We start from the raw sequence: 18529 nt of genomic DNA, 5'->3' as shown, positions 1-18529 counted from the left end.
GACATCTTGCTTACTACTCTGCATGTGATCACTGATTAGCCAATCAGTGATCACATGATTGGGACCTCACACAGAGGTCCCATACATCAATCGGTGTTCGGAGGACACAGTGGGCACCGGATTGCGGTGCTGCACACTCCCAGGGAGCGCGGACATTCCAAAATGGCGGGCGCCGTTTATGAATGGCAACCCGCCCCTGGACTACCACCGTCCGGCCATTTATTTATATACAGCAGCCGGACGGCAAGTGGTTAAATACAGTGTGCGGCAGTACCTGCATGCCATATTCATGGCTGCTGTTAGAAACCACGGGGCCCCATACAGCCTTTCTGACAGGGCCCCTTTTCCCCAACAAAAAAATACAGTTTACTGTGCTTCAGTTATGAATGAACACATTAAGTAACCCTTCCCCCACTCTCCATCCTAAAGGATCCTATTGCAGCTTGCAGTGTATTGCAGTGTGCTTGCAGCTGCTGGTGGGAAGGAGAGGAGGGAATCCAGCAGAACTGCAAGGGTGAGGGGCCTAGGCAGCAGGGGGAAACATACTGTAGACAGGGAGGGTGATGGGTGTGGCGGGGGGGGGTTGCGCAATTAGTGGAACCAATCCCCTGTATGGCTCTCTCTACTGCAGCTGAAAGCCAGCGGGAGAGGAGAAGCTGGCTATTAGGTGATTTTAATTGCCCTATGCTGTGCCAATAACCCTCCCTGCCCACATCTGATTCAGCCAGCTGCCTGGGCCCCGTAGAGAAGGACTGGTGGTACCCCCTTATCCACAGCTCTGGCCATATTATCTCTGGGAGTGAGATGTGCTCTATTTCTGCCAGCATCTGAACACAGAGTGTAAATCTGGGGGACTGATACTGCAAGGCATGGAGTGCAGACAATCTGTTATGTTAACATTATTACTTTTGTATCTACTCTGTTCCATTCATCAGCAGATCAAACGGTAGGAGCTTCATGCAAATGACCTTGGTTAAACCTGAAAAGTGTGATTTTTTTTTTTTAGCCACTTAAGATCTGGAAGATTTGACCCCTTTCATAACCAGGCTATTTTCTGCTTTTTGGTACTGCGCTACTTTAACTGGCAATTGCACGGTCATGCAACACTGTACGCAAATTAAATATATATAATTTTTTGCACTCATATATAGCTTTCATTTGGTGGTATTTGATCACCACTGTTTTTTTTCACAGGTGGACAGCACTGCTGGGCACTGATCGTCAGGGCACTGATGAGTACTGATCCCTTTGCTGACAACTGCCGGTTCTCGGCACTACTTTCCTCAAGCTGTGACAGTGTGTGGAAAGTGCAGCCAAGAACCAGCAACTGTATTTACCTGGTGATCGCCGTGTCATTGGACATGGCTGATCACATGGCAAAAGGCCGCCGTGATTGGCCGTTTACCATACCCCATAATCAGCTGTGTCCGTAGGACACAGCGATCACCGCCAGCGCTGGGAGCGCGCAGGGGGCGGGTTCTGGAGTGACGTCCATGGGCGTCATCCCAGGATTCAACAACCATGCTGTAGTCGTCCTTCGGCTATAGTACGGTTGGGAACCGATTAATGGGTGTATTCAATAATGGCAAGAGAAATTAGAATTGTTTTATGTTATAAGCTTAGGCACATTGTGTTTGTCTATTTTTGGGACTTAGATGAGGATCAGATCACATTTTATGGCAAATTACTGCAGAAAACCAGTTCATTCCAAGGGATGCACATACTTTCTCTTGTAACTGTAAGTAATATATGTTTTAGCAAATCAACAGGTTGGTTGCCTCCAGCCAGCAGGAGTAGTAAATAATTACTTTAGTATTATTGTAGTTAATTGTTGTTTTGGTATAGGTTCAATTTTGTTGCATTGTTTATAGACTGAGATCACACATGCCAATTGGCTTTAACGTGGTTGTAAAGGCAGAAAGATTTTTTTCCCTATTGCCTTCTCTGCATTAAGGTTAAAAGACCTTCTGTGATCAGCTCCCCCTCCAGTCCCCCCTAAATACTTAAGGTAACTAATCAGAACAGTGCTCCTCACCAAAATTATCTCATAGTAGTGCAAACCAAAATAGTGCCTACATCAATATTAGTGCAAAAAAAATGTGTATAATGACCATCAATAATGTAAAATGTGAAAAAGTGAATAAATCATCTGTGCAAATTCAAAAAAATTATCAAACTCATATACAATAAATCATGCATATATGTGAAAAAGTGACTGTATCAATAGATATACATGTTGTTTTTTTATATTTGAATATTGATTGTTTGGAGTATAAATTGTATGCTGGTGGTAACGCACGTCCTTCTGCTCCTAGAGGACGTTGGATGACGAAACGCGTAGGGTGGGGCTTTGGAGGTGATGTCACCACGTATGGGTGAGCTGCTGGTGGTAGATTCAGACTAGAGTCGACCTGCTGTTTTGTACATGCGTTTTATGTGTCGGCTATGACACTTTATATTTATTTAATTTGGTACTTATATAGCGCCGTCAATTTACGCAGCGCTTTACATATATATTGTACATTCACATCAGTCCCTAACTCTCAAGGGGCGTACAATCTAAGGTCCCTAACTCACATTCATATACAGGGGCCAATTTAGACAGGATCCAATTAACCTACCAGCATGTCTTTGGAGTGTGCGAGGAAACTGGAGTACCCGGAGGAAACCCACACAGGGAGAACATGCAAACTCCAGGCAGGAGGTGCCGTGGCTGGGATTTGAACCAACGACCCTAGTACTGCCAGGCGGAAGTGCTAACCATTTAGCCACTGTGCAGCCCCAGTGAGTGTGACTTACAGTTTTTAATGCAATAAAGTACCTTTATGGTTTTACGCTGTGAAGCTTCCTCTTACTTTCCTTTATGGTTCCACATGAGTATATGAAGATCTGAATAAGGAGTTGCAATAGTCAGCTGGTGTCTCTGCAGATCATTGCTCCCAGAGCCAATGCAGTTTAGGCTGGTTTATAATTTTACCAGCATGGAGCTCTGGTGAGTTCATTCATTTCTGTCTGGTGGTGGATTTCACGTGGTGTTGGTGTAGCACAACACAGAAGGTTTAATGAGAAGACTCATTTAGGAGATTTCTTCTATTTTTCATGGATGTTTTGGACACGGAGTTATTTAAATGATTATTTATTCATAAACATTTATTTGATACAGTCACTTTTTCACATCTATAATTGCATGATTTATTGTATATGTGTTTCATTAATTTTTAGAATTTGCACAGAGGATTTATTCACTTTTTCACATTTTATATTATCGTTGGTCATTATACACATTTTATTTGCACTAATATTGATGTAGTCACTATTTTGATTTGAACTACTATTAGATATTCTGGTGAGGGGCGCTCTTCTATTTGATTACTTACCTTACAATTTACCTTGGTTCCAGGGACTAGATATCTGCTCTTCTTTTTCTTCCCCCTCCCCCCCCTTTTTTTGTATGTATGTATATATATATATATATATAAATATATATATATTCAGTGGCGCCGTCCATTATATATAAAAATACCCCCTAAATACTTACCTGAGCCTGATCTTGATCCAGGGCTGTGCTTGAGAGCAGCGGCACTGCTATCTCTCCTTAATGGTCATGGTGGCAGCAGTGGGAGCCATTGGGTCATACTGCTGTTAATCACAGCCAGTGAGGAGAGAACAGAGAGCGTAACCGAGCCACACTTTGTGTGGCAATGGACGCACAGAGTCCGGTACAGGATCAAGCTCACACGAGTTCCTTGCTTTGGGGGCACTTGGGAGGGGCACCGTCAGGGGATCCCTGAAGAGAAGAATCGGCCCCGCTCTGTGCAAAACTATTGCACAGAGCAGGTAAGTATGACCTGTTTGTTTTTTTTGTTTTTTAAATAAATTTACAATCATTTTAAGTTTAAGCCAACCCAGTTTTTTCACAAAGGTTTCTCTTCATAGAGTGAAAAGAGATATATATATATATATATACATACACAGTACTAGGTCTTAAACCATGTACTGTTTGAATTAGTTGAAAGCCAAAAGGTTAACAGTCTCTTCAAGAAAAATGAAAGTTTTTTTCCTTACAATGGGAAACTGTGCAAGAGGGCTTACAGTCAGTCATTCAGATTTGTGTGGAGACCACAGGGACAGAACACAAAGATGAACTGTTCTTGTATAGGTTAATTGGTCATTTGAGAGATAGAGTGAACATATTTTGCTGCCTAATGGAGGTTCTGCCTTTTGAAACACTATGACCCCCTTTATTAACACGCCCAGTTCATGGAGGATACACATTCCAAATATTTTAATATCTATTTCCCCTCTGCAGTAATATACAGAACTGTTTGGTCTTTCACACTCTGAACAACTCTGTGATGACACTCCTACGCCACCAAGTGGCCTGACTTGTAGAACAGCTTTTGCAACTACAGGAGACACCTACCAGAATGTCAGAAGTGAGGTTGTATCCAGTGATGTTATACTGGGAGGGCAAAAACAGAATGATTGTAAATGTAACAACAAAAACTAAAAAAAAATAACACAGAAAAAAGTAAGAAATTGTGTGCTGTTTTCACAGGCTTTTTACCCTCTTTTACATATTCTAATGGAAAGAGCTCCCTGGTCCAACTTCAAACTTTGACATCTCTGCATTTAGAGACTTGTTGCCCAACCTGCAGACCTTTGGCACTCTTTGTGCAACACTTGGGGCCCCTGCAGACACTAATCTGTGCTTCCATATTGCCATGTTATAACAGCGATTTAGAAGTCCCATGTATAGTGTCGCCAGTCTATGACTGTCTCTTAAAGCATGTCCTCAGTCTCCAACAACTCTATAGCATGTCCACATGTCAGCAGTCTCTGACCACATCTTGCATCATGTTTGCATTCTCTGACCACTTCCTGTACCAAGCCCACAGTCTCTGACCATCTCTTGTATTGTCTACAACATCTGACCATCTAGGCTTTGACTATCCAGTTGTGCGTCTGCTGTCTCGGACACTATTCACTAAATTTTATGTGAGACCCTTTGGTGATGTCAGAGGCAACGTTTGAGGTGTCCTGATGAAACACACGGTCACATGGGCGAAACACGTTGACAGCGTCAACGAGCCATGGGTCCTGCAGCCGCCTGCTGCCTGAACACCTAATGGCGGTACCTCCCGATTGTCCTAAATACACAGATCCTTATGTAGAACACCATGTGGTCAGCCTGTCATCTTAAAGCCCCAGTAAACCCTGTGTAGGACTGGATACCATCGAGCATAGCCTGGCAAGAGCACAGATCAACACATCAGAGTGGTGAGAGCCTTTGGGCACATTACATGCGACTGTTGTCAACAATTGTGCCACCATTCCAGCTTAAGGCTTGGTTCCAGTGCTCATGGCTCCACTACCCTGTGAGAGGCATGCTCCATTTACAGTATCTCACAGAAGCGAGTACACCCCTCACATTTTTGTATATATTTTATTATATCTTTTCATGTGACAACACTGAAGAAATGACACTTTGCTACAATGTAAAGTAGTGAGTGTACAGCTTGTATAACAGTGTAAATTTGCTGTCCCCTCAAAATAGCTCAACACACAGCCATTAATGTCTAAACCGCTGGTAACAAAAGTGAGTACACCCCTAAGTGACAATGTCCAAATCTGGCGACAAATCACCAAATTGGTGTTATCGCTCTCATACTGGTCACTGGAAGTTCAACATGGCACCTCATGGCAAAGAACTCTGAGGATCTGAAAAAAAAAAAGAATTATTGCGCTACATAAAGATGGCCTAGGCTAGAAGAAGATTGACAAGACCCTGAAACTGAGCTGCAACACGATGGCCAAAACCATACAGCGGTTTAACAGGACAGGTTCCACTCAGAACAGGCCTCGCCATGGTCGATCAAAGAGGTTGAGTGCACGTGCTCAGTGCCATATCCAGAGGTTGTCATTGGGAAATAGACATGTGAGTGCTGCCAGCATTGCTGTAGAGGTTAAAGGGGTGGGGGGGTCAGCCTGTCAGTACTCAGACCATATGCTGCACACTGCATCGAATTGGTCTGCATGGCTGTCGTCCCAGAAAGAAACCTCTTCTAAAGATGATACACAAGAAAGCCTGCAAACATTTTACTGAAGACAAGCAGACTAAGGACATGGATTACTTGAACCATGTCCTGTGGTCTGATGGGACCAAGGTAAACTTATTTATTTCAGATGGTGTCAAGCGTGTGTGGTGGCAACCAGGTGAGGAGTACAAAGACAAGTGTGTCTTGCCTACAGTCAAGCATGGTAGTGGAAGTGTCATGGTCTGGGGCTGCATGAGTGCATGAGGGAGCTACAGTTCATTAAGGAAACCTTGAATGCCAACATGTACTATGACATACTGAAGCAAAGCATGATCCCCTCCCTTTGGAGACTGGGCCGAAGGGCAGTATTCCAACAAGATAACGACCCCAAACACACCTCCAAGATGACCACTGCCTTGCTAATGAAGTTGAGGATAAAGGGGATGGACTGGCCAAGCATGTCTCCAGCCCTAAACCCTATTGAGTATCTGTGGTGCATCCTCAAACGGAAGGTGGAGGAGCGCGAAGTCTCTAACATCCACCAGCTCCATGATGCCATCATGGAGGAGTGGAAGAGGACTCCAGTGGCAACCTGTGAATCTCTGGTGAACTCCATGCCCAAAAGGGTTAAGGCAGTGCTGGAAAATAATGGTGGCCACACAAAATATTGACATATGGGCCCAATTTGGACATTTTCACTTAGGGGTGGACTCACATTTGTTGCCAGCGGTTTAGACATTAATGGCTGTGTGTTGAGTTATTTTGAGGGGACAGCAAATTTACACTGTTATACAAGCTGTACACTCACTACTTTACATTGTAGTGTAATTTCTTCAGTGTTCTCACATGAAAAGATATAATAAAATATTTACAAAAATGTGAGGGGTGTACTCACTTCTGTGAGATACTGTATATCCTGCAGTAGTTCATGAGTTATGCTCCTCGTGCCTATTGGGGCTGTCCACAATACACTGTCTTATGCTGATACATGTTGCAAGGGCAGAGTCTGCATATGGACACTTACTGGTGGATTTACCTTATGGTTGACCAGATTGCTATGTCTGTACCATAGGTCTGCTTAGCTATTTACTGTGGGCTAATCCTATCCAACACAGACTGGGGCACCAATTCCTATATGATGTTCAGCTACAACAATGGACCCTATACATGCAACTTATGTTGTATATGACAACAGATCATGAAAGGATATCTACCCATATAAGGACTTTGGTGTGTTTGCTTTATGATACATCTGGCGACCCATTAGGACCTGGCCACCATTTTCTGGAAGGGGTTATTTTTTATCACTCTTAGAGTGGCAGCGGACAAGTCGATCTGAGCAGTCCACCATGCTAAAACCAGTCTACACTGACTGTCTGTTCCTGAGACTGATGGCCTGTTATGCTACATGTACCACAAGATCCAGTGTATGAATAGCAGTGTGTGTGAGTGGGTGAGCGGTGCCTGGGCTTGTAACTTAAGGTGATAACTTATCTAGCCTTATTTTAACAGTGATTGGAGGATTATTGGTCGTTTGACCTAATTTTACACTAACTTGATCACAAAAAAGCTGTATAGTTTGGTTACACCGCGGTTGGTTCTCCGTTAAAGCCTCTTTAAGGGTGGCCTTCTTGGTCCCCTATATGTTTTTTTTACTTACTATGACCACAGTTTTGGAGTACCCTTCTGTAAAATAAGACCTATTAACAGTAACTGTATGTCGAGATCTCCCCCAAGGGGAATTTATACGCTTGTATAGCAAGCCTTTTATCTCTTTAGCCACACTTGAAGTCCCCAGTATCAAGAAAGTTGACCACCACTGCATTAGAGTCTTCATGTTTCCATACTTCATAATAAAAGAAAAGGCTGAGACTCCCCTCTGAGAGTCCATTCACATTATGGGAAGGAATGAACAAAAAATAGTGCAGGCTGCATATTTTGTTGCAGCGAAACACAGCACGAAACATTGTGGTGTTTATTTACTAAAGCTGGTTCACTCAGAATCTCATGCACTTCAGCATCGAAACCAATCAGCTTACACGTTGTATTGCTAAACAAGCTTGGGTTAGAAGCTGATTGGCTACTATGCACAGGTGCAAGAGATTCTTAGTCAGCCAGCTTTAGTAAATACACCCCCGAGTGTGCTATGGTGGAGTGCATTGTGGAGTTGTGTTGGATTTCCATTCAAAAGGAATGGAACCGCAGTGTATAAATAAGGTTGGTATGAACGAGCTCTATATATGTGACAAAAAGCAATTCAGGAACTCTGACACAAAAAAAGGGGGTCCTTAACCACTTGCCTACTGGACACTTATACCCCCTTCCTGCCCAGGCCAATTTACAGCTTTCAGCGCTGTTGCACTTTGAATGACAATTGTGCGGTCATGCAACATTATACCCATATGACATTTTTATCATTTTTTTTCACACAAATAGAGATTCCTTTTGGTGGTATTTAATCACCACTGAGTGTTTATTTTTTGCCCTATAAACAAAAAAAGAGCAAAAATTTTGAAAAACAAAGTTTTTCTTTGTATTTATTATAAAATTTTGCAAACAGGTAATTTTTCTCCTTCACTGATGTGCGTTAATGAGGCTGCACTGATAGGCAGCACTGATGGGCACGGATAGGAGGCACTGATGGGAATGGATAGGAGGCACTGATAAGCGGCATTGATAGGTGGCACTGATGAGCTGGCACTGATGAGGCTGCACTGATAGAGGGCACTGATGGGCAGCACTGGTGGGCACAGGTGGTTGGCACTGCGGGGCAAAGGTAGGTGGCACTGCTGAGTGAAACAGATGGGTGGCACGGATGGGCACAGGTGGGTGGCACTGATCTTCAGGGCACTGTTCATCAGTGCCATGATGATCAGTGCTGATCCCTTTGCTGACAACTGCTGGTTCTCTGCAGTACTTTCCTCACGCTGTGACAGGCAGCCGAGAACCGACAACTGTATTTACCCGGTGATCACTGTGTCATTGGACACAGCTGATCACGTGGTAAAAGGCCGCTGTGATTGGCTGTTTACTGTACCCCGTGATCAGCTGTGTCCGTAGTACACAGCGATCACCAGCGGCGCCAGGTGCACGTCGCTGGGGGCACGCAGGGGGAGTGCAGTTGGGAACTTGTTAAAGGACATAAGAAATTGTTACACAGTCCTTGTTGGATTCAAAATGTCTTGTCAGAAAAAACAGGAAAAGCATTTACTTAACTTGCTTGAGATCAGAATAAAAATGTGCTGACAAATAGACATTTCGTGTCCTGACCAAAATACATTAATGACGGCAGATGATCTGGTAAGATTAAAGTAGAACTATAGGCAAAAAATTTTTTTTTTCATTTTGGATAGAGTAAGGAAGGGTTATAACACCTGTCAGATTTCTTTTCGCCATCTGTGTCCCATTGCTGAGATTTCCCTTCATTTCCTGTCCAATAGCCAAACAGGAAGTGAAAGGAAATCCCTGCTACTTAAGGGAATTCCTTGGGGACCCCCAGGTCCGGAACTTGTGTCCCCATTGGAATATTTCGCCTCTATTACTTTTCTGGGGACAACCCGAAATGTGGGATTTTCTTTTACTTTCACTTTCAATGATAATGGTAAACAAGACAAATAGAGGATGAATCTCCCTAAATGTGGCACAGACAGCAATACAAACTGGACAGGTGTTCTAATCCTTCTCCAGTCTATCCAAAACTAAAGAAAAAAAAAAAGTTTTGAGTTTAATTATAATTTAATTTACTTCCTTTACTAAATACAAGAGACAGGTATCATTTATTAAAAGAAATCTATAAAACCACACACACAAGAAGGAGCTTTCAATTTTCATTTATTACTTTATTAGATACTCTTATATACATTGCACAGTGTTTTTACCCCAGCTGAAAACCCTTCTGAACAATATTGGAACTGCATTCAAGTTTCTTGCAGAATTCTCTGTCTAAATGAAAATCACTTTCCAGTATGGATATATAGGTTTTTCCAATACAGCTACAGAATTGAAAAACAGAAACACTGCATTCCAGGAGTTAGCAGCAATTAGCAAAGGGGGCTTTTCAGAGTTTTTATAGATTGTTGGCTGCAGTCACATCATGCAGAATTCAAAAACTGTTCCCAGCTGCAGCCAATAGCTTCTCTTCCTGTCAGGGAACGCATATTTTCCATATGAACGGAGCTAGTCTCTGGCTACATAATGTCAGATATATTAAGTGTAAAATGATTAGAAAGCAAAGTAGTATGCCTGATTATTACTGTCGTCTTGTTAAATTCTTTGGGCTTATTCTAAGGCGGCAAAGAGCAGTGTGTCAAGAGTGGTAATATGGAGCAACTAATCAGCATTGATCTATCACTAGCCCGTCAAACTGTACTCTGATCGGGTTGCTCTGGGGTACCACACCATGGACAATATTCACTTTTTGCTCTGCCATTGTAAATAAGCCATCAGCCCTTCCAAAATACAAGCTTTATACTGATCCTTCACTATATTATAGGTGATCCCCCTCACTTCTTTAACTTGACCTTCACTAATGACTGGCCAGCAGTCTGCTACTTTTCAAACAGCAACATATGAACTAATCAACTTCAAGTCAAAAAGCTATGAAATATATTAAACCCCTATGCAAATATCTAGAAGGCACATTTACTGGGTAGATGGCTAAAGAAATGTTTTTTCACTTGGTCCCTTGTCATGCTTTAATTAAATAAAATAGATACGGTAGGGGGAGAAAAAAAGCAATAACCCACAGCATTCAGACTGGAATTCAATTTCAAAGACATGACTGAAATCTGATTGCTTTCTGTGGGTTATTCATTCCTTGCTCTGCCTCGTTCAATAAGCCACAAAGATTTTAAACTCCAAATATAAATAGATTATATTCTGGCCTGCATCTAAATTACAGGGCTTCTTTGGACTTAATGAGAATCAGTTAACTTACTCTTCTAGGAAAAAGTAACAGGTTCTCTTGTAAGAAAAAACCCACCCCTTGGTTCTCTTCCCAGGATGCAGTTCTCAGTCCTAAGTACCCACTTGCCATGCCCAAGCATGAAGATGTGGAATAAGTTACCCATGTGGGAGCTCTGACGCAGAACTTGCACAGGGATTAGGACTCTGCACTCCAAGTCATGCAGAGGCAGAGGAGTATAGAGAAGGTTTTTCTTACAAAAGAGTTTTCTCCGAGTGGGAAACTAACAGAGTCTCTTTAAATATTTTGGTTAGGTTATTTGGCATGTAACATCACATGGAGAGTTCACCATGTAGGAAGAAGTGCTGCAGAAGCATCTGCAATGATGACATGAGTGATAGACACACAATCAAGTGACACAAAGATTAGCACAGTGGTAAACGGATCATCTTGGTGACGATGCATGCAATGGATAATGAATAAACTGACAGTATGTACAGAGTTTCTAAATTATTTTTAAATGGAAGCACATTGGATTTTTTTTTATTTAGAAGAACCATACAAAGAGCCAAACAATGGCTTGTTCCTGAAACCATTCCTGCATATGGTGTAACGGTCTGTTGTGTTATTGCCTTTTAAGACACAAGCAAAAACCTTAAATCACCTATAATAATGAACACTGAATTCTTCCTATAGTTTGTGGGATCTTCAGATTTTAGAATGTCCTGGAGATAACTTACATCCATCTTTACAGATAAGCTGGGAGCACCAATAGAAGTAGTTGGTGACGTTGTAAGAAATCTTTGTCCAGCTTTGTCTGCAGATGAACTTTACAGTCTGTATTGTTCTCTTTTGTTAAACAAAACTTTATGACGCTTCGGCTGAACTGTAGGCATAAAACTTGGCGGGTTTCTGGACTGATCCCCCTTGTCCGACTTCTACTTCGCTCATGCGGAAAAACATTTCCTGTTCCTGCTTCTTCTGGTCTAAGTCGTCCTCCAGTGCCTGGTGCAAAGTAAAAAAAAAATAGAAGGGAAGTAAAATAAAAGCTAAAAATCTTAGAATAATTCTTGTTTGTGATTTAAAGTGGTTTTGAAGGCTGAAAGGTTTTTCACCTTCATGCATTCTATGCATGGGCTGACTCTTTGGTTGATTCAATTTTGAGTCTTAACATGTCTGGTATCTCTTTACTCCACGCATCCTTATCTTTTAGAATTTATCAGAAATTGGGTATTAAATTGTGACAGTATGTACTAAAATTCAATCCAGTGTATTTTTTCCTGACATTATGTATTTGCTAAAAAATTGCACAAATATTGTGTGGAAAAAAAATACAATTGCCACCGTTTTATTCTACAGGGCATCTGTTTAAAAAAATGTACGTTTGGAGGTTTCTAAGTAATTTTTTAAAAAATGCCAATTTTAGCATGTGTATAGAAAAAAAAATGTAAGAACTGCCCTAGACGCAAAGTGGTTAAAGCATATTTCCACATTTTGCAGGCAAAATGGATTAAATTTTAAGTTCTCCTGTAAAAAATAAATGTTTTTTTTCATTAAATAAATTACTGTAATATGCATTTATTATTGCTTGCACAGGAGTCTGTGGAGCATTGCACCAGTGATCAGTGAAGGGAGAAGATCCCCCAACCAGTTTCACAGTTGGGTAGGCCTGAGATGCAGGGAGAGGTGCTGGAGCATGTTACACCTGAAATATGGATGTAACCTGTAACATGCTCCAAAAGGTGAACTTATCCTTTAATGCATACTTTGTATTTGTTGCATGCTCCCATTCATATGGTAAAAAACAAAAAAAAAAAAAAAACCAAAACACATTTACATTGCTGCTTTTTACTTAATTAATCCAACTTCACTTTCCCCTTTTTGTGTATTGTTAAGGAAGGGCTGGGGAGTTATGCTTACCATAATTGACCCTGCAGGGGTGTGCAAATTAAAAAAAAAACAAAAAAACTACTTGTCCAAAAACTAAATCTGGGTTCAAATGTACTTTTCCTTCATAATCTACTTGTCCTGATTAAAAAAAAAAAAAATTCCCAGGATGGAAAATTTTGATGTTTTTTATTAGGCAGAGATGCTGTTAGGAATATCTGGGGCTTTTAAAAATGAAAGGGGCTTCATGCCAACTTAAGCTTTTCATGTTTTGTATTTTTTGCTAGGAGGTCCTAGAGAATAAATTGGTGGGTTTTGCAATTTTTTATGTCAAACAATATTTACGCAGCGGTTTTTAAAACACAAATTTTTTTTAATAAAATTTTTTTATATTTAATGCAAAAAGAAAGAAAATACATAACCTAATTTTTTGTAAAATATAAATGATGATGTTAAAGTAAATAGATACCAAACATGTCACACTTTAAAACTGTGCACTCCTGTGCAGCAGCAACAAATGGCATACATTTTACTCTCTATAGACGATGCTTTAAAAGCCTATATAGGTCACCACTTTAGATTTACACAGGACGTCTGGTGCTAGAATTACTGCCCATGATATGATGTTCATGGTGATATCTCACATGTATGGGATGATCACTGTTTGCGTGTGTGTACGAGACAGACGCATGTGTTCATCTTTGTGCACGAGAATGGAGGTGCTTTAAATTTTTTTTAATTAATTTATTCTTACACTTTCATTTTAATTTTCTTCTTTTTGATCACTTTTCTTCCTGTCACAAGGAATGTAAACATCCCTTGTGATAGCAATAGGCAGATTATATATATATTTTTTTTTCTGCAGATAACGACCATTGGCTCTGAACCCTGCTACTTGCAGGGTTTTACATGGAAAACCGCATGTAACCCCATTACATGTAATGGAGTGGAGTTTGTTGGAAGAGGGGATTCATGGTTGAAGCTGGAGCCCCGGGTGGAGAGGAGGACCAGGTACTGTTGTGAGGACAAAAAGCATTGATAGACTGAACACTAAGTGGGAGGTCAAATCCCTAAGGTAAGAGTTCACCTGGTGGCGGTGGTACAGTTTAATATATTCTGCATGCAAAATAAGGAGGTGGAAAATCTGGCTGAAATCTCATCCTGGAAGGCTGCTGTCTGTTATATTTGGACATTCACTTATACATATCAAAACTGATTGTCATATCAGCTGGGTTAACATGCACATATGTGCTCTGGGATAATTCTACAATAACACAGTGAGATTTTATGTTATATATTGTATTTTGGTTCACAATTTATTGGATTGAACATGACACACATGTTTATGTGATTAGCGCAGTACCATTTTGTGTTTTTTTTATAGGCTTGATGACTAGTATGAGAGTTCAATGAGTGCACTGCAGCTGGTTCACATTTAAATATTTTTTATTGTTTCTGGTGTATTACACACACACACAAACTTTTATGGCACAGAAGTAGAATTATATATATATATATATATATATATATATATATATATGCAATTTGGTTTGTTGTGTTTTAGCACAACACATTGGATTGGATTTAAATATATTTGATTTACTTTTACTTTTCATCTTTGATGTTTTCAGCACATGGGGTTGGATTGGATCTGTAGCAGCGCACAAGGATTAGTATATTGACATTTTTTACCCTAATGCTGTAAATGCCTTTAAGTTAGGGATGCACCGATACCATTTTTTTTTTTTTAATCGGTGAGTATGAGTACCGGTACTTTCGGTCACATACTCGCCGATACGGAGTACCGATACTTTGCGGTGTGATTTGCCTTAATGGATGCAAAATTCCCCACAAAGATTAGCATGGGATTTGAACAGGAATGCGATTCCTGTCCAAATGGCATGCGGTTTCCCCACTGCTCCTGTGTGAACCCAGGCTTGTCATAGCCCGAGTTCACGCAGGAGCGGTGCGGGAAACCTCCCTGCAGGCATCCCATGCTGAATGTCAGTGGTAGGAGAGGAGAGAAAGCAGCGGGGATTTGAAATCCCCAATGCTTTCTTTCCTCTCCTTACAGCGAAGACAGTTTGGGTTAGACAGCAACTGGTTGGTCAGCTTAACATATGGTTACACTCCTTTACTATTTGGATTTGAGCACGGTCGTAGCTTGTTTCTATTGAATGGTGTGAGTCATGGCCAGACCTAGACCTGTTGCTCTCCAGCACCTTGTGTCTATCTGTCCCATATTGGCAATATGTCCACTAGAGCATATGCATTTTGCACAACAGTGTATGGTGATGCAGTTGGCCAGCTTAAAAAAAAAAAGTGTGCGATTTCAAAATAACAAGCAATTTTATTCACCTAGGTGGGTGCTGCATCTGTCCCCCACTGCCTCTAAGACCAAAAACTAAGCAATCAAAGACCGCTGATTGCTCAGTTCTTGGTCTTCATTGAACAGTGACAGTAAGACATCAGCTCTCGGCTTTGCACCTCCAGTGCTCACGGGAGCACTGGGCTGTGGATGGGGCAGAAGCAACTGAGAGGCTGAGCCACCTGTCACTCAGGTGTCTGGGTGGACCCTGACATTAAGGTCAAGATCCCTCCAGAGTCTGGACCAGATGAGTGACAAAAGAACTAAGTGCACTCCTGTGGCCCACAGGAGAAGTAGGTCCAAAAGACCTTTGTCCATACTACTCCTTTAAATATGTATTACAATATATGTGAATTAAAATCCATCTTTATGTGCACAGTTTGCTGTGCAGAGGGTTCGTCCAGAATTTGTAGTGTTCCAAGGAGGAACGTTTTTGGAAAATGTAACCACCATTCCTGTCAACTGCCACAGCAAAGAGAACCAACTGCTAATGTCATTGGTCTTTATTTGCTTTTGAATGTTAAAAATTCTAGTCTGATATTGTCTTTATTTATATTGGTTTATTAAAATCACCTTTTTTTTTTTTTTTTTTTTTCATCACTGAAATACTTTTAAAAGTAACCCTCCCAGTTTATAAAAGAAGAGCATCTATACTTACTTTTTCAAGTTCTTGCTCTTTACTACTCTCTTGCCGTGGCAGGTATTCGAAACTCACAGGTGAGTTCAATACCTAATACTACTACTGCCCCTACTACAAGCTGTGCTTCCTTCCGCTGGCTCATACATCCCATTTGTGACTTGTGAGCAGACAAGAGAAAACACAGTGTAAGGCAGTAGGAACAGGTATTACTGGGAAAAAGTCAGCGTTTGAAGAGACAGGCCACTGAAAAGGTAAGACAGATACCCTTTACAGTCCAGGGTTAGTTAAGAAGTGATCCTGCGGTGAACATGTCACATTGAAAACAAACCTGTCATTACAGAAATATGAAGACAGGCTAGGCTGTGCTATCATGCTTGCCTAGCTGTCACATTGACCCACTTGCTTCATACTTCAAGTCACTGACCGAGTACAGGTATGATGGCAAGGGCTTCAAACATTCCTCATCATCATACTTGTTCTCAGTCAGTGGCTCTAAATGAACTGTAGCCTTTGGTTTAGCACAGTGGTTCTTAACCTGGGTTCGATTGAACCCCAGGGGTTCGGTGAGTCAGTCTCGCGGGTTCGGCGGAGGTGAAGACCCACACCCGACTCATATGATTCGTGCAGTAAATATTCATTATTATGTTTTTGTGTGAAAATCATGTTTTAATGGTTTTGTTCTTTGTTCTTAACGGTTTTGTTCATTTTGTGCACCTATGTATAAATATATACCTAAATATATACCTATGTTTTGAATTTTAAAAATCATATTTTATTTTTCCAATTAAGAAGGGTTCGGTGAATGCGCATATGAAACTGGGGGGGGTTCAGTACCTCCAACAAGGTTAAGAACCACTGGTTTAGCATAACAATCACCCAACTACCATTTTTCAGAAACGGTCAGCAGCAAAAGCTCAGGTTTTTTTGTACAGTTTGGACAGTTTTATAGCAATTAAGCCTATTTTTTTTTAAATGTTACAATTTCTATGTTTCTAATGCAAACAAAATGCTTCCCACCACATATATGCATATTAAAGTATTCGGATGGACAGTTTTCAAGCCTGGGAAGTGTATATGCTAAATGAAACCACAAGGAAGAATTAAAACTGATCCACACACAAAGTGTATACAAGGTGAGAATGTTATGTACATACCTTTTTACGGGGTCTCAGCTTCTCTCTCCAGTCTCTCAGCATCTGAATGTGACCATCATCAATTGCCTTCAATTTTTGTGTCTCATGCTCCACTAGAAGGTGACATTTCTCATTCTAAAAAGCAATCCAAAGAATGCAAATACATGTGAGGAACAAAGAATGACCAACAGGAAGAAAATATGGCAGCATCTTAGCTGGAGTCACTGACACCATTTAATGTGGGGCTGTAGAGCTCAGCAATGACCTAAACTGCACTGTAGTCTACTAAAACAGGAAATGTGGGCTTGGGAGGTTTAACAAAAGTTATTGAAATAAATTCAAATGTAAACACAGATTCTGTCCTAAAGGCCTGGAAAAGCCCAAAGTAAAAAAATAAACTGCTAACACAATCAGTCCATGTTTGAAGGCAATAGCATGAAAGTAGGTAAAAGAAATTGCATGAAAAAGTAGAAGCTACCTAGACACGCTACAATATCGCCACAAATACCTATCTATATAATAAAACTTATGCAGAAAAAAGAAAAACTGCAAAGCATGATTACAATCTTGTAAAAATTAAAAACTTAAAATACTAAAATAGTCTATTATTCTGTAAGATCCATAACACATCACATATACACATAGAATCTTTGGCTTGTCTTCACCTGTAACTGCTGCAGCTCCCTTGCATTGCTGTCACACTGAGCCTGCATTTCCAGTAGATGGTGCTCGTGTTTCTGCTGCTGTTGTGCTCTCTCTGCTTTCTGCCTCTTATCCTCCTGCTGAGAGAACTGGAAAGGAGAAAAAAAAAAAAGACTTTAATTTGGTCTGCAATTAAAGACAGCAACATAAATGTATCAAGCAGATCAAGAACACCCTGAAAAATCATACTGCGTTTTTGGCACTTTTAGAGCAAACCTTAACCTTTTATGAATTGACCCCATGCCTTAACAGTGCATCTTTAGCTCTGATGTGTTTAAAATCACATTTGTTGAAACCTTATTATTTTTCAGCCAAAGCGGTATTTTTTTTCTCTGTGGTCTGCTTAGTATTACAAGGACATGCCCTTCAAAACATGCAGTATGAACAGTCTACTACTAGCATCTCTAACAAAGGCAAAGTATAAAGGAGGGTACTGGCTCTATAACTTATCCGACTCACTAAACATTACATTAGGGGAAAAGGACCAGGAAAGGACTGGATCACTTCACAGCTAATAGGTCCTAGTATCCACCAGTCTAAGACCAAGTTTATAGCTTTACTTCACAGCTTTGGTTTTGGGGCTCGTTCACATCTATGCATTGTAGTAACACACGGTTAAACGTGCAGTACCACAGTTTAGATTGAGACATTATCGTCAGTGTGGTACCGTTTTAAATGGCGTCCCAACTCTGCCTGACAGTGCAACACAACCCACAGATGAACAACTGGGGTGCTGTAGCACAGGGCTTGAGAGGAAAAAAAAAAGGGTGTTTTTCAGGGCTTTAAAATGGACAATCAGTCTGAAAAACTGCTTTGCAGCTTTGGACCACATGTGCAGCAGCAGATTAGCAGATCCTA

General features: G+C 40.9%; 1 protein-coding gene across 1 annotated transcript in view; it reads right to left on the bottom strand.

Annotated features, from left to right (window-relative positions):
• Positions 1-9852: 9852 nt before the first annotated feature.
• The window catches only part of STK10 (serine/threonine kinase 10), a 198625-nt gene continuing 189948 nt past the window's right edge, over positions 9853-18529 (bottom strand). Inside the window, exons 17-19 of the mRNA XM_089659470.1 lie at positions 17635-17760; positions 16991-17104; positions 9853-11946 (exon numbers count right to left, since the gene is read on the bottom strand). Coding sequence (XP_089515596.1) covers positions 11809-11946; positions 16991-17104; positions 17635-17760 — 378 coding nt within the window. The 3' untranslated portion in view covers positions 9853-11808. The remainder of the gene's footprint in view (positions 11947-16990; positions 17105-17634; positions 17761-18529) is intronic.

The sequence above is a fragment of the Staurois parvus genome, unplaced genomic scaffold (genome assembly GCF_062004578.1).
Source record: "Staurois parvus isolate SC_StPar_1 unplaced genomic scaffold, SC_StPar_1.0 ptg001158l, whole genome shotgun sequence".
NCBI classification, from domain to species: Eukaryota; Metazoa; Chordata; class Amphibia; order Anura; family Ranidae; genus Staurois; species Staurois parvus.
This window is presented reverse-complemented; position numbering and strand designations above follow the sequence as displayed.